This window comes from Ranitomeya imitator, chromosome 3 (assembly GCF_032444005.1).
Source record: "Ranitomeya imitator isolate aRanImi1 chromosome 3, aRanImi1.pri, whole genome shotgun sequence".
Classification (NCBI taxonomy): domain Eukaryota; kingdom Metazoa; phylum Chordata; class Amphibia; order Anura; family Dendrobatidae; genus Ranitomeya; species Ranitomeya imitator.
The window spans coordinates 527706766-527731621 of NC_091284.1; the positions used below are offsets into that span (position 1 = coordinate 527706766).

The following is a 24856-nucleotide window of genomic DNA, read 5'->3' on the forward strand; positions in this document are numbered from 1 at the left end:
GAATGCAAACAAATCCTGTGTAGTCTGTAGTTATAGGAGAGGATGTATCCAGGGCACCAAAGCAATCTTGAGATCAAATTCTTTATAAACCAAATCAAATAATCAAATAAAAAACAATGTTTTGGCCACAAAATCGACTTTGTCAAGCCAAAATGTAAAAAGACAGCAGCATACTCTCACTTTGGTGCCTTGGATAGATTAAATGTATCAGGCACCAGGTGGGGAGTTAGCCTAAGTGGCAGTTTTTTAAAGGCGATCAGCTGTTGGCACATAGCCTTACATTTTAGCCAGACACAATTGGGCTTTGCTTTTAGGGTGATTGGAGAGAAAGAGCTTGTCAAAGGGCTCTATTACCAAGTTTGCTTTTCGTTCTTAAATTTGCAGTGGACTTTCAAAGAAGACATGTTTTAAATCAATGTCAACAAGCAGCACAGTGACTGCATCTTCAATGATAAGGGTATGTTCACACGTTCCTGATTTCCATCCTTTTTTTTTCAGGACTGTTTTTTAAAAAACTGCAGCTCTTGGCAGAAAACGCAGGTCCTTTTTTTGGTCCTTTTTTTGTCCTTTTTTGATGCGTTTTTTGATCCTTTTTTTGATCCTTTTTTTGATCCTTTTTTTTATGCAGTTTTCTATGCAGAGTCTGTGTGTTTTCTAGGAAGTTTTTTAGGGTTAAAATGGCTGAAAATACCCTAACCCTACCCCTAACCCTATTCTAACCTTAGTGGAAAAAAAAAAAATTCTTAATTTTTTTATTGTCCCTACCTATGGGGGAGACAAAGGGGGGGGGGATGTCATTTACTATTTTTTTATTTTGATCACTGAGATAGGTTATATCTCAGTGATCAAAATGCACTTTGGAACGAATCTGCCTGCCGGCAGATTCGGCGGGCGCACTACGCATGCGCCCGCCATTTTGCAAGATGGCGGCGCCCAGGGAGAAGACGGCCGGACGGACACCGGGACGCCGGGTAAGTAAAAGGGGGGGAGATTAGGGCACGGGGGGGGCATCGGAGCACTGGGGGGGGGCATCGGAGCACGGGGCGGTGGGATTGGAGCACGGGGGGGCGGGATCGGAGCACGGGGGGGCAGCCACACTCCGCCCACGCACTTCCGCCCGCTTCCCCGCACTTCCTGCTGCAGCGGTTCTGCACCACAAACCGCAGTAAAACCCGCAGATATTTTTTTCATCTGCGGGTTTTACTGCGGGTTTGACCTCACAATGGAGGTCAATGGGTGCAGAACCGCTGCGGCTCCGAAAAAAGAAGTGACATGGTACTTCTTTTTTCCCGCAGCTATTCAGCGCGGCTTTTTTTTTTATTTTCCGCATTGTGGGCACAGCAGTTCCTGTTTTCCATAGGATACAATGTAATGTACCCTGCATGGAAAACAGCTGCGGACACGCAGCGGGAAAATCGCGGCAATTCCGCATGAAAAAAAGGATCGTGTGAACATGGCCTAAAACTACAAAAAAAAAAACCACAAGGTGGTTGTGTGATTAACATGCCATGAAAAATTAACAGTATACTCTAATTTTAGCAGACCAGTAAAAAAGTTGCCCATAGCTCCTTTAGTTTTCACCAACACCTCTGAAAAATGAGAACTGGAATCTGATTGGTTGCTCTGGCTTAGCAGCTGTAGCAAATGGTAATCTAGAATGCTAAAGAAAGGGCAATTCCTGATTTTTGCTAACTGAAGAAACAGTTTAGTATATATTTGTCTATGAAACAGAACTGGTAAAGTGTAAAAAAAAAGATACATACATAATTAACAAGGGAAAAGCAAAAAGGTTAGAAAACTGGCAACGTTCCAAATTTGGTTTGCTAAGGTGATGTTTTAAATTGGATTTTGTATAGTTTAAACATTTTTAATTTCACATAATTGTTCCATAGTTATTAGAGGAAGAATGTCATCTTTTGACTCCAGTATTGGCACATTGCTTAATTATGCACCGTGGCATTCTGTGAGCAGTGGAACAAAGCTGTCAGCCTTTGTTTGGAAAAGTACAGTATTTATTAGGATACGGGAATGATTCGAGCATTCAGATTCAATATGGTCTTTTTCTTCATTCAAAGGTAAGGTGCCGACACATTAAGGTGATTTGACAGCTACAAGTAACATATCAAGAGGCTCGATGAAGTTAAACACTTGATCAAACATATCATAGTTTAGAATTAGCCTATTAATTAAAAGAGGCTAATAGAATTTAGAAGTGGGTCAGTAATAAAAGACAAGGTTGTTATGAATATGTAACGTTACAATGTACCTTGAGAATACATTGTCGCATTTCACCTTACATTAATATTCTTATCAATTGACTTTTAATTGGCTGTAATAATCTCAATTGCCAAGTCTTAATGTATATCCAATATGAAGTTCTTGTCTCATTTCGGACTTAAAATGTTTTTGTTTTTCCAAATTCCCACCTCAGACATAAAAATATAAATTTTCACAAATAATTTGCTTCAAGGTATCAGATTAGGTTATCTTTATCTGAATGATTTGATGTTGAGTGTTTATTGGTTTACTACAATTCATAATATAACTCAAAAGCTCAGCCATATACATCTCTGACAGCAGGTTCACACTGCTTTTGTAGTGTCAATTTGCTGCAAGCAATGGAAAATATGTGGAACTTATTTACAGGGAATCTGTCACCCAAAAATGGCCTATAAACTAAGGCCACCGGCATCAGGGGCTTATCTACAGCATTCTGTAATGCTGTAGATAAGCCCCCCCATGTATCCTGAAAGCTAAGAAAAACAGGTTATATTATACTCACCCAGGGGCGGTCCCGCTGCGGTCCGATGGGTGTCGGGTCTGGCAGCTCCCATCTACACATGATCACGTCCTCTTCTTGCCAAGGCCCCTGCGCAGGTGTACTTTGTCACTTTGAGGGCAGAGCAAAATACTGCAGTGCGCAGGGCCTCTCTGACCTTTCCCGGCGCCTGTTCACTGCAGTACTTTGCTCTGCCCTCAACAAGGCAGACAAAGTACGCCTGCGCAGGAGCCGTGGCAAAAAGACAAGAAGAGAACGTGATCGTATGAAGATGGGAGGCGCCGGACCCGAACCGCGACGCCCATCGGACCTGGACCGCAGCGGGACCGCCCCATTGCAAGTATAATATAACCTGTTTTTCTTATCTTTCAGGATACATCAGGGGCTTACCTACAGCATTACAGAATGCTGTAGATAAGCCCCTGATGCCGGTGGCCTTAGTTTATAGGCCATTTTTGGGGTGACAGATTCCCTTTAAAAGCCCCATTCACCCAATGGAGACCAAAAGTGTGTCCTAAGTTTCCTTCTGGACTACATAGGGTTGCTATTTATCACAATACCATTTTTACAGAAAAGAATATACAGAGTGCAGCTGATTTAAGTGACTAGTTGTGATTCTGTAGTTAAGCCTATTAAGTCACTAATGCCTTCCTATAGTGGTGATGAAAAGTTTGTAAACCCCAAAACTACATCAGATGTTTACACTAGCACTTAAAAGTTTCAAATCAAACAGAGTACCAATCAAATAAATTAGTAAAAAATATTAGACTTTGTCATTCTTTTTTTTTATTGAGTAATAAGATGCAAATCAAATGTCTATGAGTGGCAAAAGTATTTGTGCTATCAGGATTAGCAGAGAACGTTAAGGTGAAATGAGAGTGGTGTTTTCCATAAATGGGATGATAAATCAGGTGTGAGTGGGTGACCCGTTTTAAAAAACCGCAGGGAATAAAGGGACTCTTAGCAAAAAATGACTTTTCAAACCAAGTATAGGCACTCAGTGCATCACGGCGGGGCCAATCATTTATATACACTTTCCTACATGCTTGGTTTCCATCTGTCTCCACCTTTGTCTGGCTCTTATGAAGCCAGAGCTGTCAAAGACAAGGATGGAGGTGGAGATTAAGGGAAAACCAGCAGTTGGAAAGGTATATTTAAATGATTTTCCCTGCCATGATACATCAAGCGGTGGGACTTCATATGAACAGTAATTCTTTGCGAACAGAGTCCCTTTAATAAAGTCTTATTCTAAAACTCTACAAAATTACAATGATACTTTTGCAGTTTGCTAAAGATCTGGAAAAGTCAGAAGGCAACTGGAACAATGTTTTGTGGATGGAAGAGACCAAAACACAGCTTTTAGGTTTTTATTAGAAGAGTTAGCTTTGGAAAAAGAAAAACACTGCATTATGGCATAAAAATATACCATCTGTGAAACGACGTGGTGGTAGCATCATGGTTTGGACCTGTTATTTCTTTTGGGCTAGTATGGCTTGCCATCATTGATGGAACAATGAATTCGAAATGTCACAATTCTAAAGAAAAACGTCAGGACATTTGTCCCTGAGATAAATCTCAAACAACGCAAGTCATGCAGCATGACATTAAGTCAAAGAATAGAAGTTGTGCTACAAATGATTGGTTAAAGAAGAATTACGATCTCGTTTTTGGAATGGCCAAGTCAAAATTCTGACCTTAAATTCTAAAGAAATGTTGTGGAAGGACTTAAAGTCAGCAGTTTATGGAAGAAACCACCAACAAAATTAGAAGCTGTTTTGTAGGGAATGGGATAAAATTCCTCCAAGCCAATGTACAGGACTGGTCAACTAATACCAAAAACATTTACCTGCAGTTATTGCTGCGGAATGGGTCACACCAGATCCTGAAATCACAGGTTTACATACTTTGGCCACTTACTGACTTGTGATTTTGGATAATTTTCAGCAATAAAAAATGACAGTCTAATAATATTGACTCATTTGTTTGGTTTGGTTTTTTAAATGCAGAAATATGGAAATATCTGAAGGATTCACAAACTTTCAAGCACCACTGCATGTGTCAAACAATAGTCTAGGATATTTTGTTTACCGCAACAAAATATTCCTAATTAGAGGGGATTTTAATTCCGAACAGCAGCAGAAAGATTAACTTCTACAAAGTGGACAGCAGACTGATGGATGAAAAAAGGTGTTAGACACCAAAGAGTTAAAGGTAAGGTGATATGCTTATGAATTGACAAAGGGATGATGAAGACAGCAGATTACATTTCAGTCAAATATAATGGTAGAAATAAGAATACCTCAAAGCGAGATGGCAACCAATCACCTGAAACGTTTCAATGGTATCCATTTGTAAAAGCCGTTGCAATCAAAGGTCCCTAAAATTGTACAATTGTTGAGTTTGTCAGTGCCCTATTCAACAAGAACAGATTTTTGCATTTCAGCTTCATAAGGCATGGGTGGCATGAATGTGCATTTTTCCCACACGTATGTAGTTGTCCACAACATGTTACATTCGCAACTAAGGTATAACTCATCACTGCGAGGCATAAACAGTGCGAACAGTGGTAGCTGCTGTGACCACAGCTTGTGAGACATTTGCTGCTTAACCTTTGTAAGACAATATTAGAAAATATACGCAAGACCCCACTGAGAAAGGCTGCCAACCTCCCTCCTCTGTGCATTGTAATGGCCCTACAGAGAAATATTAGCACAGCAAAACTGCAACTTCAAGGCTGTGCTTTCATCTGAGCAGTCCAGAGGTCACCATAGCCAAGCTTTGTAATTCACAGAGGGCTTTTCCAGCAGGTGAGGGATGAAACGAGACAAGTTTGGAAGGTTGAGAGAGGGTAATTTACCTTAGTACTTAGGTTAGCGGAATGATAATGCATCCTATTTGATAATGCAAGCAAACCAGATGAGATTTAAAGGTTACTATGGTGACATGATATTCTGAAGACGATTTCAACTAGGTTCAAAGGGTTAGTGTATGAGCTAAAGTTGTATTAGAAAATGCAGCAACTATTAAACAGGAAATAAGGGATGACACAAAAGAAACAGGCAACAAAGCAATTGAACCTAAATGTAAGGCTTTAATTTATTTTTTATTTTTTTCCCAAAACTAAAAACCAATCAATGTACTAAATACTCCATTAAAAATCCTATTGCTGATATAGAGTCTGTTTCACTAAGCTGTCAGTAAAGCTGCTTTTGAAATAGACTTGACAGCAAATAGTGGTCTCAGAATTCTTTGGTGTTCCCTCCCTTCTCTCAGTGTTAGGCAAGGTTCACATAACGTTAGTTCAATCAGTTAACGCAATGTCCAAAAAGGGATTGCTTTCGGCAATCCCGCTAGCGCAGATGCCCGATCTGCGCTAGTGAGGAACGGATCCTGAACGCTGCAAGCAGCGTTCGAGGTCCGTCCGAAACTAACGGCACATCGCAGACGCATGCCAAAAATGGCATACGTTTGCGATGCGTTAGCGATCCGTTAGCACATTGCAGTCAATGGGTGCGCTAACGGATCCGTTACATAGCGTTAATTGCGACAATTGCGCCATGTAGCGGACACCCACTAACGTAATGTGAACCTAGCCTTAGAGATAGAAGGGAAGGGGAGAAAGTTGTACTCCGCAGATCACCGTGTACAGAGCATGCCTTAGAGCATATAGCAGATATAAGGAGAAGACAGTAGATATAAGGATAAGAGCACACATGACAGTGTGCAGGGAGATCATATACGCTATACATGGGTGTGTAGTGAAAAGAGAGGTTCCGCTAAAGGAAGGGGAATATCACACACCCCTCAACATGTGTGTCTCTCAATTCAAAAGAAAAAGAAATTTATCATGAACTGTAGAAGGGGAAATCACTTCAGGAATTAAGATGTGCTGATACATGAGAGCTAGTGAGGACAGCAGCATCCTGAAGTCACATACAGCATGTATAACTAAGAGAGACACTCCATATGAGAAAACTATGAAACTAGGAGCAGGTTGTAAATGAAATCTAAAGGGTGTAAGACTGAATAAACAAATGGAGACTGCAGCCTGAAATTTGATACAACTTTTTAAACTCATGGTTATGGCTAACAGGCAAGAATTATCTTTTGCCAATTCAAATGTGTCCAGACTCCAGAGCATTTACATTTTCCATTTTTGAAAAGTATACCCATAAAATGTTAAAGGCCCACAAATCTTACACTGTGGAATGTACCACACTGATAGTAACCAGTACTGCAATTCAAAATTGTTACTACTATAGTAGATGTATATCTTTATTATTATTAACCTAGCAGATGTCTCATTGGATCTATTAATGTTCGTTTTCTTATTAAAGGGAATTTGTAAGCAGTTTTTTGCCATTTAATTTGAGAGCAGCATAATGTAGAGCAGTGTTCCCCAAGTTCGGTCCTCAAGAGCCACCAACAGGTCGTGTTTTCAGGATTTCCTTAGTATGGCCCAGGTGATGGAATTATTGCCTGTCTAGATGACGGAATAATTCCATCACCTGGGCAATACAAAGGAAATCCTGAAAACATGACCTGTTGGTGGCTCTTGAGGACCGAACTTGGGGAACACTGATGTAGAGGCAGAAACCCTGATTCCAGCTGTAATTTACTGTAATGTTTGTAGTTGTTTCAATAAATTCAATGTATTATCAGCAGGAGTTTATCGCTGGAAGACTACCTGTCTCATGCCATGTGGTCCCTGCTCTGCCTAACCCCGTCCAACCATTGATTGGCAGATTTCTGCCAATGTATAGTGTCCATAAGAAACTGTCTATCAGTGATTGGGTTCTACACAGCTCAGCATTCATAGAATGCGATATCTGCAGCAGATAAAACAGCGATTTTATCCAAACTACTATGAATGATAGAATAGTTGCGGATAAGAGCTTATCTGAATAGCTGCATCGGTAACCTGGATACCTGGAGCGCTCCCGATAATCAGCTGTTCAACGCTGCAGCTGCATGTGTCACAGCTATTCGACAGTCAACACATGCATGGATAGCCCAACAAATAGGGCTTCTCAATTGTTTCAACTGTGGCATTACCATTTGGATGACCATGGCTATCATTACCAACATGAATCCTTACTAAACTTAAAGGGAACCTGTCACCCCCAAAATTGAGGGTGAGGTAACCCCACCGTCATCAGGGGCTTGTCTACAGCATTCTGTAATGCTGTAGATAAGCCCCCGATGTATCCTAAAAGATGAGAAAAAGAAGTTAGATTATACTCACCCAGGGGTGGTCCCGCTGCTGGTCTGGCGCCTCCTATCTTCATCAGATGACGTCCTCTTCTGGTGTTCACGCTGCGGCTCCGGCATACTTTGCCCTGTTGAGGGCAGAGCAAAGTACTGTAGTGCGCAGTTGCCGGGCCTCTCTTACCTTTCCTGGCGCCTGCGCACTGCAGTACTTTGCGCTGCCCTCAACAGGGCAGACAAAGTACGCCTGTGCCGGAGCCATAGCGTGAAGACCAGAAGAGGGCGCCAGAGCGGACCGCAACGCCCACCGGATCGGACCACCCGCCCAGGTGAGTATAATCTAACCTCTTTTTTCATCTTTTAGGACACATCAGGGGCTTATCTACAGCATTACAGAATGCTGTAGATATGCCCCTGATGCCGGTGGGCTTAGCTCATCTTGGATTTTGGGGGTGACAAGTTCCCTTTAAAAATACAGAAAATATTTCTACAAAACTCATTTGAATATTAAAATAGGCTAAAAAAATTTTTTAATTCTTCTTTTGGAGTTCCGCTCTTACTGTGACTTATCATATCAACATCAGTAGAGATGGGTTGACACCTGGATGTTCAGGTCCGACGGATTTGGCCTAACAATTACAAAATGTTTGCAGCCACCTAGAAAAGGCGCTTCCTATTAGATGCGCCAGTTCTAGCGCTTTGCCCGGCTCTTCCCACTTGCCCTGTAATGATGGCAAGTGGGGTTCATATTTGGGGGTTTATGTCACCTTTGTATTGTTAGGTGACATCAAGCCCACAGGTTAGTAATGGAGAGGCGTCTTCTAAGACACTAATTCATTACTTATCCTATAGTTGTATGGTAAATAAAAACACAGCTAGAATAAAATCCTTTATTTGAAATAAAACAAAACACATTTTTCAGCAGTAACTTAGATGACATCACCGCCGGTCACCGATGTTGCGCTCTCGGCAGCTCATTCATCAGTGGTTCTCAGCCTGGATTGTTGCATTTTGGCACCATCCAGGTTGAAAAATATTTATCCCTCAGACATGGATTACAGCATGGGACAGAACATCGGACAGGTGAAGGATACTGTTTTTTATTTTTTCTTTATAACAGAAGACGAGGGCTTCGGTGGAATAGGTGTTAAGTGAGTATAACTGTTATTTTTAAAATAAAAGTGTGCTTTGCTTTATTTCAAATAAAAGACTTTATCCTAGGCAGGCTGTGTGTTTATTTACAATACAACTATAAGATTATTAATGGATTATTTATAGACGCCTCTCCATTACTAATCCATGGGCTTGATCACTGGACAATACAAAGGTGACATCAACCCCACAAATGGGAAGAGCCAGGCAAAGCGCCAGAATTGTCGCATCTATTAGATGCAATTATTTCTGGGTGGCTGCAGTCTGCTATTTTTAGGCTGGGAGGGGCCAATATCCATGGCCCTTTACCAGCCTGAGAATACCAGCCCGAGAATACCAGCCCGAGAATACCATCCCCGAATCATCTGCTTTAGCTTGGCTGGTTGTCAAAAAAAGGGGGGATCCCACACTATTGTTTAATTATTTATTCAAATAATTAAAAAAAAATTGGGGTGGGGACCCCTCTATTCTTGAAAACCAGCTTGCTGAAGCTGACAGCTGAGAGTTGCAGCCCACAGCTGTGAGTTTTACATGGCTAGCTATCAAAAATACAGTGAACCCATAACAGTTTTTCTTTTAGTTATTTATTTACAGTGTGGGTGGCGGCTGATGAATACTCCCATCAGCGGCTCTTGCTCTCGCTGTTATTAGTGGAAGCAGGTATTAGCTGTTGGGAGCAGTAGTCCCATCAGCTAACACCATTGACGGGAGGTAAACTTCATAACTCCGATCACAGCTGCATGCTCACACGGTCTTTTGAAAGCGTGGGAACCGCGGTTGTCTGACCGGTCGTGATGATTTTACAGAAACAGTGTTTGCCACGCTGCCATGCAAATGACAGCACAACAAACACCCAGTGTTCAGAGGACCGAAGCGAACAGTGACATGGACTTCCTGGTGAAGTGTTCGGTGTCCATGCCCGAACAGTAGGTGTTTGGAACGGATGCCAAACTTTACTGTTCGGGTTCGCCCATCTCTACACATCAAAGATAAATTTTGCCTCGAAAAAGCTCTTTTTGAGATCAATACAAAAACTAGTTTTGAGTGGACAGTTTTACAATCGGGTATAACTTTATATAACGATCAAACCAAGAAAGAAAAGCGGCAGCACTCACCAATCTTCAGTGCAGGTATTTCTTTATTGCATAAATCTTCACGGCACGGGGGTGTATGTACAAAGGAATGTGATAGCTTGAACGACGGCCGTTTCGTGCAGGCCTGACCCGTTGAAGCGCCAGGCCGGCGCGAAACGGCCGTCGTTCAAGCTATCACATTCCTTTGTACATACACCCCTGTGCCGTGAAGATTTATGCAATAAAGAAATACCTGCACTGAAGATTGGTGAGTGCTGCCGCTTTTCTTTCTTGGTTTGATCGTTGCTAGCACTTCTTCATTGGTTCAAGCACCCGAGATCAGCGGGCCAGCTGGAGCAGATTAGCTGGTGTGTTCACAGCGTGCAAGTTTGGTGGTGCGGTCAGCTCTTTTCTCTGCTTTATTTACCATAACTTTATATAAGAAACCTAATGGGCCAATGAGTGAGGTTACCCATAGACCGTGCATTGCTGACAATACTTCTAACCATGATTTCTTCCCAACTCTCAATCAGAAAAGTGAAGGGCTGGTCAAGAGTTCAAGACATTTTCTAAAAAGTGTTTGTGATTGTTAAAAGTTCTCAATATTTGACCATATATAAACAAATCAGTGGTCTAGATCACTGAATAAAAAGAGGAATTGGACTGTGCGTAGTGAGCTTTTCAATGTATTAAAATCCCTCATTATAGAACATATTTTTTCAAAAGAATAAGTGCAAACTTGGACAATGGAGCCATTTCATGCAATCCTTAATATTTTAGTACTAGTGCTGCTGTTGCACAAAAGACAGCAAAAGGGTAAAATAAAAACTTATTTTAATGCACGTGAATCCTTGTGTTTTGCAACCATTGACAACTATAAGTCCTATTGTTTGTCACCTGCCACTTCTCCAATTCAAAAATTTGGTTTTACTGTGACTGCTACACAATTATGTTTGGCCATAATAGAAGAAAGGTTGGCAGCCTCTGAATAATTAAATGCACATCCATGCCATCATACAGCAAACTTTGCAGTCTGAAAATGAAAAATGCATGCAAATAGACCAAGATACATTTTCATCCAGATTTATAGATCAAAGTAGCATAGCAGTACAACAAAGTTTATTTTGTCATAGTTTTTGTAACAGGTTAGTAATTCACAGTAAAGGTACCGTCACACTTAGCGACGCTGCAGCGATACCGACAACGATCCGGATCGCTGCAGCGTCGCTGTTTGGTCGCTGGAGAGCTGTCACACAGACCGCTCTCCAGCGACCAACGATGCCGGTAACCAGGGTAAACATCGGGTAACTAAGCGCAGGGCCGCGCTTAGTAACCCGATGTTTACCCTGGTTACCATCCTAAAAGTAAAAAAAACAAACACTACATACTTACCTACAGCCCTCTGTCCTCCAGCGCTGTACTGTCTGTGTGAGCACAGCGGCCGGAAAGCAGAGCGGTGACGTCACCGCTCTGCTTTCCGGCTGACCGACGCTCACAGCCAGTACAGGAGGAGTGCAGAGCACAGCGCTGGAGGACAGACGGCTGTAGGTAAGTATGTACTGTTTGTTTTTTTTACTTTTAGGATGGTAACCAGGGTAAACATCGGGTTACTAAGCGCGGCCCTGCGCTTAGTTACCCGATGTTTACCCTGGTTACCAGTGAAGACATCGCTGAATCGGTGTCACACACGCCGATTCAGCGATGTCTGCGGGGAGTCCAGCGACGAAATAAAGTTCTGGACTTTCTTCCCCGACCAGCGACAGCACAGCAGGGGCCTGATCGCTGCTGCCTGTCACACTGGACGATATCGCTAGCGAGGACGCTGCAACGTCACGGATCGCTAGCGATATCGTCTAGTGTGACGGTACCTTAAGTCTTATACAATTACACAGCCACAATTTAAAATTATTATAGAATAAATCACAAAAATGCATGCATATGTTAAAAAAAAAAAAAATCAGTGCCTACTATTCAAGGGCTTTATCCAAGAAACATGGTTAAAACACATTCAAGATGATAACATTAACAGACTTAACTGTAACAGGAGGTATAAGATGGTCTAAATTTTATTACATAGAGATCTGAAAGGGAAGACTTGTGAATCTAATAGACTTGTGCATTTTTATTTGCTTAGATAACCTTTAAGGTGTACAAGGTGAAATGAAAAGTTAAGGTGTAAAGATAATGTAAAAGGTAACGTATAAGGATTGATTGCCAAAGGTATTGTAGAAGGATGTTCAAGAGAAGCTGTAATCAAAAAATGACCAAATCAGGATAATGTGTTACATTTATTTAAAAAAAATGGATTTTTTTTCTACATATCACAATCTGTATTAAAAATCTAAAATAAAAATCTCAATTTTCACATTGGCCAATGGGACTTTTTTTTTAGACCCATGCTTTGCTTGTGTTTCAGGAAATAACATGTACATAGCTAAAATAGTCAGATCCAAACCCTGTCTTTTTTATTGAAGAGTTTAATGAGCCTGTGCAAAGTTCATTGTGAAGGAATAGAGAACAGGGTCATCATTGGCATCATTTATTGTGTTTGGTGGATGCTTTATCAGCTGTGCAAAAAGGTATACCCTGTCATTGTAATCATGTATCTTCTGAAAAGATAACTGCTATAACCTCTTCCTGAAAGGAAAATAAATATTAAGGTGTATAAAGTAAAGTAAAAGGTCGAGGTATGTAAGAAAGTATAACAGTAAGGTGTATAAGGTAAAGGTATGGAAGGTAAAGTATAATGGTAAGGTAACGTATAATGGTAAAGTGTGTAAGGAAGGTAAAGTATAATGGTAAGGTATAGAAGGTAAAGTATAATGGTAAGGACTGTAAGGTAAAGTATAATGGTAAGATGTGTAAGGAAGGTAAAGTATAATGGTAAGGTATAGAAGGTAAAGTATAATGATAAGGAGTGTAAAGTAAAGTAGAACGGTAAGGATTGTAAGGTAAAGTATAATGGTAAGATGTGTAAGGTAAAATATACAAATAATGTGTGTAAGGTAAAGTATAATGGTAAGGTGTATAAGGTAAAGTATAACAGTAAGGTGTATAAGGTAAAGGTATGAAAGGTAAAGTATAATGGTAAGGTGTGTAAGGAAGGTAAAGTATAATGGTAAGGTATAGAAGGTAAAGTATAATGGTAAGATGTGTAAGGAAGGTAAAGTATTATGGTAAGGTATAGAAGATAAAGTATAACGGTAAGGTGTGTAAGGAAGGTAAAGTATAATGGTAAGGTATAGAAGGTAAAGTATAACGGTAAGGAGTGTAAAGTAAAGTATAACGGTAAGGATTGTAAGGTAAAGTATAATGGTGAGATGTGTAAGGTAAAGTATACAAATAATGTGTGTAAGGTAAAGTATGGTAAGGTGTATAAGGTAAAGCATAACGGTAAGGTGTGTAAGGTAAAGAAATAATGGTAAGGTGTGTAAGGTGAAGTATAACGGTAAGTTGTGTAAGGTAAAGTATAATGGTAAGGTAAAGTATAATGGTAAGGTAAAGTATAATGGTAAGGTGTGTAAGGAAGGCAAAGTATAATGGTAAGGTATAGAAGGTAAAGTATAACGGTAAGGTGTGTAAGGAAGGTAAAGTATAATGGTAAGGTATAGAAGGTAAAGTATAACGGTAAGGTGTGTAAGGTAGAGTATAATGGTAAGGTAAAGTATAATGGTAAGGTGTGTAAGGCAGAGTATAATGGTAAGGTGAAGTATAATTTTAAGTTAAAGTATAATGTAAGGTGTGTAAGGTAAAGTATAACGGTAAGGTATAGAAAGTAAAGTATAATGGTAAGGACTGTAGGGTAAAGTATGATGGTAAGATGTGTAAGGTACAGTATAACAATAATGTGTGTAAGGTAAAGTATAACAATAATGCCTCATTCAGCTATCCATTTTTCACTTACAAGTTATATTCATGAATTTTATAGATAGAACACATATCCATTCTAGGTCATAGTGTTGCTCTCATGTCTGCATTTTCTGAGGACCGTGTCTCCACAAAAAAAAAAAAATCACGAAAAACATATCCGTTTTTGATCATAGGATCAAAATCACCTATAAATCTATTGGTCCGTGAAAGGCACAAACAGCATATGGATGACGATCTAATGAAAATCGGTCTGTTATTTTCATGTATGAGCAAAAAAAATGGACATCTGAATGAGGCCTAAGATGTATGACGTTAAGGTGAAACTTAAAGGTGTATAACAATGCATTCCATATAAAAATATAATGAACTCAGGAATTATTTTGAATTCCCCCATTTTAACTTTTTTTAATCTTATATCAACCTAAAATTTGCACATCCATTATTAGAGGGTGGCTTTCCATGATTTTAGAGCAACATGGGCCCTTTGCATCTATCACTGTCATAAATTATTTTTGCCTGCAGGAAGTTGAAATATAATCATCTGTGTATTAGAAGCTGGCAAGTACAGATTGGTGAAAACACATGTACCGTATATACTCGAGCACATGCCGAGATTTTCAGCTCAAAGTGCCCCTCTCGGCTTATACTCGAGTCATGGAAGGCGGGGGGAAGTCGGCGGGTGAGGGGGAGCGACGACTGTCAAATACTCACCTGCTCCCAGCGCTCCTGACGCGGTCCCCGCATGTCCTACGGTCTTCGGGCGCTGCAGCTTCTTCCCCTATTCAGCGGTCACTGGTACCGCTCATTAAAGTAATGAATGTGGACTCCACTCCCATAGCGGTGGTGCCGCATATTCATTACTGTAATGAGCGGTACCATGTGACCGCTCACTACAGGAAGAAGCTGCCGCTCCCGAAGACCGTGGGACATGCAGGGACCGCGCCAGGAGCAGGTGAGTATTTCATATTCACCTTTCCGCATTCCACCGCCGCCTCGTCTTCCGCCTCCTCTGCAGTGACTGTTCAGGTCAGAGGGCACGATGACGTATTAGTATGCGCGCCGCCCTCTTCCTGAACAGTCAATGCAGAGAGACAGGACGCTGAGGAGCAGCGGGCAGCGACGAGAGGTATGTCATTTTTTTGTTTTTTAGTGCAGCAGCAGCATTACATGTGGCACAATGCTATATGGAGCGTTTATGGGGCTATAAAGAACTGCATGGGGCATCTAAGGGGCATCTGTGGGGCCATAATGAACTGCATGGAGCATGATATGGAGCATTTATGGGGCCATAACTGCATGGAGCATTATATGGAGCATCTATGGGGCCATAAAGAACTGCATGGAGCATTAAATGGGGCATCTATGGGGCCATAAAGAACTGCATGGAGCATTATATGGGGCATCTATGGGGCCATAAAGAACTGCATGGAGCATTATATGGAGCATCTATGGGGCCATAAAGAACTGCATGGAGCATTATATGGGGCATCTATGGAGCCATAAAGAACTGCATGGAGCATTATATGGCGCATCTATGGGGCCGTAAAGAACTGCATGGAGCATTATATGGAGCATCTATGGGGCCATAATGAACTGCATGGAGCATTATATGGGTCATCTATGTGGCCATAAAGAACTGCATGGAGCATTATATGGAGCATCTATGGGGCCATAAAGAACTGCATGGAGCATTATATGGGGCATCTATGGGGCCATAAAGAACTGCATGGAGCATTATATGGCGCATCTATGGGGCCGTAAAGAACTGCATGGAGCATTATATGGAGCATCTATGGGGCCATAATGAACTGCATGGAGCATTATATGGGTCATCTATGTGGCCATAAAGAACTGCATGGAGCATTATATGGAGCATCTATGGGGCCATAAAGAACTGCATGGAGCATTATATGGGGCATCTATGGGGCCATAAAGAACTGCATGGAGCATTATATGGGGCCATAATGAACTGCATGGAGCATTATATGGAGCATTACATGGGGCCATAAAGAACTGCATGGAGCATTATATGGAGCCATAATGAACTGCATGGAGCATTATATGGGGCATCTATGGGGCCATAAAGAACTGCATGGAGCATTATATGGGGCATCTATGGGGCCATAATGAACTGCACGGAGCATTATATGGAGCATTTATGGGGCCATAATGAACTGCATGGAGCATTACATGGGGCCATAAAGAACTGCATGGGGCATTATAGGGAGCATATATGGGGCCATAAAGAACTGCATGGAGTATTATATGGGGCATTTATGGGGCCATAAAAAACAGCATGGAGCATTATATGGAGCATTACATGGGGCCATAAAGAACTGCATGGAGCATTATATGGAGCCATAATGAACTGCATGGAGCATTATATGGGGCATCTATGGGGCCATAAAGAACTGCATGGAGCATTATATGGGGCATCTATGGGGCCATAATGAACTGCACGGAGCATTATATAGAGCATTTATGGGGCCATAATGAACTGCATGGAGCATTACATGGGGCCATAAAGAACTGCATGGGGCATTATAGGGAGCATATATGGGGCCATAAAGAACTGCATGGAGCATTATATGGGGCATTTATGGGGCCATAAAAAACAGCATGGAGCATTATATGGGGCATTTATGGGGCCATAAAGAACTGCATGGAGCATTATATGGGGCATCTATGGGGCCATAAAGAACTGAATGGAGCATTATATGGGGCATCTTATGGGGCCATAAAGAACTGCATGGAGCATTATATGGGGCATATTTGTATATGGAGCATCTTATAGGGCCATAATGAACTGTATGGAGCATTATATGGGGCCTAATTCGTATGGTGCATCTTATGTAGCCATAATGAACATTATGGAGCATTATATGGGGCTCCTGATTCAATATGGATATTCAAAAACACTTAACCTACTGATGTCTCAATTAATTTTACTTTTATTGGTATCTATTTTTATTTTTGACATTTACCGGTAGCTGCTGCATTTTCCACCCTAGGCTTATACTCGAGTCAATAGGTTTTCCAAGTTTTTTATTGCAAAATTAGGAGGGGTCGGCTTATACTCAAAGTATATACGGGTAATTTGATGTTGGATAAGGTGGGCCAGGGAAGTCACTATTTAGTAGACAGCCAGAGAAACCTGAAACTCCATGATTATACACGTGTGTGCTGTAGACACAATAATGGGCCGTATTGTGTTTGCAGATTTCTTTTCAATGCCTGGAGTGGATACTAGAGCAAAGTAACAAGGAAAATGTACACTATTTTCGATACTATCCAGACTTCTCCAGAACGGGCATTGCTGATCGCCTACACTGGTATAACAACATTTGGTGTTCAAGCTTACTGTATTTCAGATATTAGAATATTGTATGCAAGCTTTTGGAAGTGCATCAATAGGATTACATTTAGAGGCCCTTGATATGGTTTATCTCTATGATATGCATAATGCTCTAAGTACAACACTTAGTAGAAATAGATTAACACATTAAGATACATAAAATGTTATCAGCAATGACAAAAATGACATTTTGTAATTCCTCACCCACTTCTCCACAGTACCAGTATAAGCTCACATAAAGGATGTATTGTATAATTCCAATTAGTAATTTATTGGGGTGGGCAGTAAAGGTTAAATACTATGGTTAAAGACCAACTATTGGGTAAAGACATTTGCTGTGACCTTACTGGATGAATGGATATGAGCCAATGGTTCTCTGTTACTTTTGTAATGGAAGGGATATCTTGGGCAGTGAAGTGTGCAGTCTTAAAATAAGTCTTTTAATGATGTCAGCAGCCAATATAAGACAATACTATTGTGTGCCAATAGGTTAAGTGAGGATTCTAATGTAAAACTGTGCATTTAGGTAACAAATAGATGTTATTGGTTACAAGGGGTAAACCAGAATATATTATGGTTACACTTCAAAACAGAAGACTAGATTATGCTAGATAATTCCTACACTTGTAATATATCTCTCAATGTGTTTAGTTCTACTAGTGCACTTCATAATTCTATAACTATCTTTAGCAATTAATGGGCCTATTTATGTCAATTAGCTTTCCTACAAGAGGAATAAAGCTTGGTCCTTTGTGCCACGCACTGGAGGTAGCTATCTGTCTTTTCCATTTGGTGAACACTCTGGTTTGGCTAAATATCCTAAGTCAAGTAGCAATGATGGTTAAAGGGACAGACATTGACTTACGTAGTAGCTACATCCACAGACTAGCAACAGAGAGACATTTGTTTTTTTTCTCGAAAGAGAACTAATTTGTAAAAATTATCACATGGAAACATTGTCTGTCCTATAGATTCCCCTATGTCAACTTGGTGGTTTTCACAATGATACCTAGTGCCCCCAGGTGCTTTGTAGCAATGGTTTGCCATGATGGGCAGTATGGAATATGAAGTAGATCTGAAGTATACAGAGGTTTCTGAATGGGTACTATGATAATTTTTTTAAGGAACTTCAAACTCCAAGCTAAAGTTCACATTGTCCATGTCTGTTGGAATAAAAAAAAAAATTCAGGTAGAAAAATACATTCTAGTAAATACTCATCCCTTTACAGCTCGATCTCAATGACCTTATAAATCAAGTCAAATATTAAAAAATAAATAAATAATCAAGAAACTTACAGCAATTCCATGGCCAAAACCAGAGCCTGGTTGAGGACTTGCAGCACTAATGTAGTTACCAACACCAGAATCTTGACTAGCAGTTCCATAGAGATCCGCCACAGGGCCAGGGCTGTTAGCCCCTGGGAATCCACCAGGTCGAGCTGGGTTGGTGCCTGCCGGGGAAGCGGGTGCGCCATAATTCGGTTGAGCACTGTAGCTATTCAGGACTGGTGTGCAGAGAATAAAGCCAAGTATGAGAGCAGAAGCATGGCATGCTGAGTTATTACAGACAAAAGACAACAATCCATAAACAACCAAACACTAGAGAAAATAGTCTTGGCTTGACCTTAAACACTCAATCAAGGCCATGCAGAACAAGAGCATACTCATAGAGGAAAATATTAGAGCACACAACAACTGGACAAACTTAAAAATAAAATTCAACTACATACATTGAAAAGAAATCATCTATTACTGAAGACTGATGAACCAGGATTAAACAAAAGCAATACATACAGGGGAAAGAAGGTTTTCAAACGTTGTAGTCTATGATCATGCAATCATGTTTTATTTTCCCTTTCTCATGACAGATCTTGGTACAGAGACACAGCATTCACATCCCATGCAAACTACAAAGGAACTGAGTGCTAACATAATGAAGCGAGTTTCATTTGATGACATATTAGTTTGAAGACAGAATTACAACTACATTTTATCAATTATTCATTTATAAAAAGTTAAAGCCACCAAAAATAATAAAATCTATGATATATGCTGAAATCAACCAAATACATGCCTCTAGACAAACACAAACATGTAAAAATCCCATCTGCCTGTTCACACCATGGGAATTTATCTGCATACAGTTGTATACGCCATCAATGGCTCTGTCTGAACACAGTTGTACTGTATATGCCATCACTGGCTCGGTCTGTATACAGTTGTATATGGCATCAATGGTTTGGTCTGTATACAGTTGTATATGCTATCAATGGCTCAGTCTTTATACAGTTGTATATGCCATCACTAGCTCGGTCTGTATACAGTTGTATATGCCATCAATGGCACGATCTGTATACAGTTGTAAAGTATATGCAATCAGTGGCTCGGTCTGTACACAGTTGTATATGCCATCAATGGCTCGGTCTGTATACAGTTGTATATGCCATCAATGGCACGATCTGTATACAGTTGTAAAGTATATGCAATCAGTGGCTCGGTCTGTACACAGTTGTATATGCCATCACTGGCTCGGTCTGTATACAGTTGTATATGCCATCAATGGCACGATCTGTATACAGTTGTAAAGTATATGCAATCAGTGGCTCGGTCTGTACACAGTTGTATATGCAATCAGTGGCTCGGTCTGTACACAGTTGTATATGCCATCACTGGCTCGGTCTGTATACAGTTGTATATGCCATCAATGGCTCGGTCTTTATACAGTTGTATATGCCATCACTGGCTTGGTCTGTATACAGTTGTATATGCCATCAATGGCACAGTCTGTATACAGTTGTATATGCCATCAGTGGCTCGGTATGTACACATTTGTATGTGCCATCAGTGGGTCGGTCTGTATACAGTTGTATATGGCATCAATGGTTTGGTCTGTATACAGTTGTATATGCCATAAGTGGCTCAGTCTGTACACAGTTGTATATGCCATCACTGGCTCGGTCTGTATACAGTTGTATATGCCATCAGTGGCTCGGCCTGTATACAGTTGTATATGCCATTAGTGGCTCAGTCTGTACACAGTTGTATATGCCATCACTGGCTCGGTCTGTATACAGTTGTATATGCCATCACTGGCTCGGTCTGTATACAGTTGTATATGCTATCACTGGCTCGGTCTGTATACAGTTGTATATGCTATCAATGGCTCGGTCTTTATACAGTTGTATATGCCATCACTGGCTCAGTCTGTATACAGTTGTATATGCTATCAATGGCACAGACTGTATATAGTTGTATATGCCATCAATGGCTCAGTCTTTACACAGTTATATATGCCATCAGTGGCTCGATCTGTATACAGTTGTAAAGTATATGCCATCAATGGCTCAGTCTGTATATAGTTATATATGCCATCAGTGGCTCAGTCTGTATACAGTTGTATATGGCATCAATGGTTTGGTCTGTATACAGTTGTATATGCTATTAGTGGCTCAGTCTGTATACAGTTGTATATGCCATCAATGGCTCGATCTGTATACAGTTGTAAAGTATTTGTCATCAATGGCTCAGTCTGTATACACTTGAGTATGCCATCAATGAACCAGGGTAGGACACACATACAGATGAGTCCTCCTTTGTCAGCATCACACAGCTGAGGATTTTTCAAGTGTGTTGAGAAATAGATGAGAGGAGATCAGACCAAAAAATATGTAAAAAAAAACATTGGTGTTAAGTAGTTTCTTTTACATGGACGGCCAAGTATGACATATGGCAATGTTTGATTCTAGAGTGGTATTCATCGAAGCTTTCTTCCCAATATATACCCTCACTGGAAGGCTTTAGCACAATCTCAAAAAAGCTTTAATCACACTTCACCTGTAATGGACAGTTACATGACGGAAGTCAATTTATAAGCCAGGTCTAGAGGCTATCGAATTGCCTGCAAAAAGTCTGTAGAGGCATAACTTTCTCAAACTGGTTACTGGGTCTTATCTTGTAAACTGGTGGCATAATGGCCATCTTCATGTTTGGTAAATGTCCAACCTCTTGAACCCCACCAATCCAGAGAATAAATATGCTATGCTATATTGATGCTTTTAGCATGGTGTTCTCTTCACGGTTTCACATGACTTCTAACCACCAACTCTGCAGGGAGCTCCAGCAGCTCTATTCACTTGTAAGTGGGCTTTCTGCAACCACTGGCAAAATGTCTCGTCTCCCCCTGTGCTGCATCACTTGGGTAGGGGAATAAATTGGTGTGCCTCATCTTCAGGCGCCGGAATAATTGAATAGTGCAAGATCAGGAGAAGGACTGCCATGTTGCAACATGCATGTGGGGAATATGCACATATGCGACTTTGCCAACAACTAAAAACCACACTGTACACGAATATCATTGATGAACAACAGAGCATGTGCAGCTAGATTTAGATTATGGGTGACATGGATTAAAAGCAACATTAAAAAGCAAGGACTGGAAGAGAAGGCTGATCCTTCTTAAAGTAATGAATATATTGAATTACAAATTGTTTTTCAAAACACTAAATGCAGAGACACTATTGAAAGTGTATAGCTACAATACCCCATAATCAATACAGAAAAAACAGGTTAGTCCCTTCTTTGTAATGTGATCATACACAAAAAACTAACTTCTATTCTAAATATAGAGAGATACAACGGCCGAGCTCTTTAGATAAAATCTAACACAGCTAAAGGGCACAGCAGCTTTCAATAGCTTACATAGAAAGCAGTCAATTTATTTAGCAGATGTGAAACTATAATAATCTAATGTTATGAAACATATTAAGGCAATCTATTTGCCAAGTAGAATTTTAATGCCAAATGGAAAGGCTGCTGCAGTTTCATTTCAATGACAAAAATTGGGATTGGCGGAAGAAGTGATGCCTAAGGCACAAATGTACTCGGAGACTACATAGATATCTGCTCCATAGCCACAAGTGAAGTACTCTTATCGGATAATAAACAAAAGTAAATCACAGACATCTAAGTGTATTGGGCACGACAGGCATAAATAAGGAGAATTTCACAATGCTTTAAAGCAGAGGTCCCCAACTCCAGTCCTCAAGGCCCACCAACAGGTCATGATTTCAGGATTTCCTTTGCATTGCACAGGTGATGCAATTATTACCTGGGCAAGACTAAGGAAATCCTGAAAACATGACCTGTTGGTGGGCCTTGAGGACTGGAGTTGGGGACCTCTGCTTTAAAGGACCAGACACATACTTTAAAGAATAACTGCAGGTTCAACACAACACAAAGCTGCAGTGCTAACCACTGAGCCACCATGCTGCCCATATGGAAGACTATGGGGTGTGCATTATACAATATGGAGGACAACGGGATGCATTATACTATGTGGAGGACTATGGGCAAGCATTATACAATATTGAGGACTATGGGATGCATTATACTATGTTGATGGCTATGGGGTGTGCATTATACAATATGGAGGACTATGCGATGCATTATACTATATGGAGGACTATGGGGTGTGTATTATACAATATGGAGGGCTATGGGATGCATTATACTATGAGGATGACTATGGGGTGTGCATTATACAATATGGAGCACAATGGGATGTATTATACTATGTGGAGGACTATGGGGTTTGCATTATACAATATGGGTGACTATGGGGTGCATTATATTATGTTGAGGGTTATGGGGTGTGCATTATACAGTATGGAGGACTATGGGATGCATTATACTATGTGGAGGACCATGGGGTGTATTATACTAAACAAGCAAAATGCTGCATATTCATCAAGTAATTGGATTGTTAAGGCCAGAACAAAAATCATTGTTCTCAGCAGCACATTGCCTGGTGAAAAATGCAGATATGCTGCTGTACTACAAGGCTCAGCATTGGGTCTGCTATTATTCAACTTATTTATTAATGATATAGAAGATAGGATTAATAGTGTTGTTTCTATTTTTGCAGATGACCCCAAAACTAGTACAGAGCAGTCTATAGAAAATTATCTTGGGCAAACTAACTTTTAGGGCATCCACTTGGCAGGTGAGGCTCAATGTGGATAACCTTAAATTAAGTGTCTTGGTACTAATAACTTGAGGGCACCATATGTTCTACAGGGGAGTAAAACTAGGAGGGTCACTTGTAGAGAAGGATCTGGACATACTTGTAGATCACTAAATAAGAACATGCAATAACAATCAGTGGATTCTAAAGCCAGCAAGATATTGTCTTGCATTAAAGGAGGCATGGACTTGCGGAGCAGGGATTAAAATGAGTTTTCCCACTAACAAATATAATTTTAATCAATATATCTTTGAATAATAATAACTTCAGCAATTCGATGTGTTTTAAAAAAAATGTTTCTGTGCCGAGATAAATGTGGCCCTATGTACTGTGTAATGGCTGTGTCTGATCGTGCAGGGACATGGTCTGATCATACCACATCTCCGGGGCAGGAGTGGAAACAAAAAAGTTTACAGACAGAGAATGGGATCACAGCTGACTATTTCTTTGAGGTAAGACATTGCTTAAAAACAGGCAGTGAAATGTTTTACCTCACAAAATGAATAATCTAAAATCCTCTGCTGTCCTGTCTGTATCCTCTTTTGCATTCACCCCCACCCAGGAGTTGTGGTATGATCAGACATAGCCATTAAACAGTGCGGAAACATTTAAAAGATTATCACAGTACTGGAAAAAAATATTTTAAACATAAATTTGTGAAACTTATTATTATTCCAAAATCTATTAACTAAAATGTATTTTGTTTGTATAAAAACCCTTTAATATAAAGTATTAAAACAACCCCATCTGGAATATGCAATTCAGTTTTGGGTACCATTTCATAGAAAAGGTGCTCTGCACTTAGAAAACAAACAAAAGACAGACACAACACTGATAAGGGGCACGGAGGAGCTCATGTATGTTGTATCGGGTAGCACTCGGCATAATGTTATACTAGTGCACATCTGCGATTTTTTTTTCTCATGCCGATTCAGCATAACAAGAAAAAAAAAATCGCAGCATGCCGCTAGTGCATGTGATAACTGGACCATGCACACCTATATATGTCTATGAGTGTACGTATAATGTCGGACTGCACTAGGATTGCCTCAGCATTTGGTAGTTCTGGAGATTTCTGCATGAAATTGGTTTGCGTGTTCATCCTCATCATCTCCCATTTGGTTTTACCTACCTTACCCTCCCTGTGTCCCACTCTGTTGTTTGTGAAGTGTATTTTTTACGAATACAGTTTTCATTTATCCCTGTTTGTCTTCCCTTGTCTGTCTGGTTAGTATAATCCTATACACTTTGGCCTCACACCATCCTGAGTGGGGGAGGGAACAGATAGGGGCAAGTTAGGAGCATAGCAAGGCACGTGACCCCAGCATCTCCACCTTCTGGGGTAATCCGGTGGACAGGAATAGACTAAGCTGCCACTAGCATGAGGGATAGGGAAG

The 24856-nt window shown here is 40.5% G+C and overlaps 1 protein-coding gene across 7 annotated transcripts in view; it reads right to left on the minus strand.

The window, feature by feature from the left end:
• MSI2 (musashi RNA binding protein 2) overlaps window positions 1–24856 on the minus strand; it is a 973036-nt gene that overhangs the window by 17474 nt on the left and 930706 nt on the right. For 3 of the 7 annotated variants that reach the window (XM_069757784.1, XM_069757782.1, XM_069757781.1), the window contains 2 exons: window positions 18734–18942; window positions 5079–5156 (listed from right to left, as the gene is read on the minus strand). The exons of 3 other annotated variants lie outside the window; for them this stretch is intronic. In XM_069757784.1, the coding sequence (XP_069613885.1) occupies window positions 5115–5156; window positions 18734–18942 (251 nt within the window). In that variant the 3' untranslated portion in view covers window positions 5079–5114. The remainder of the gene's footprint in view (window positions 1–5078; window positions 5157–18733; window positions 18943–24856) is intronic. One more of the 7 variants, XM_069757783.1, reaches the window with a different exon arrangement.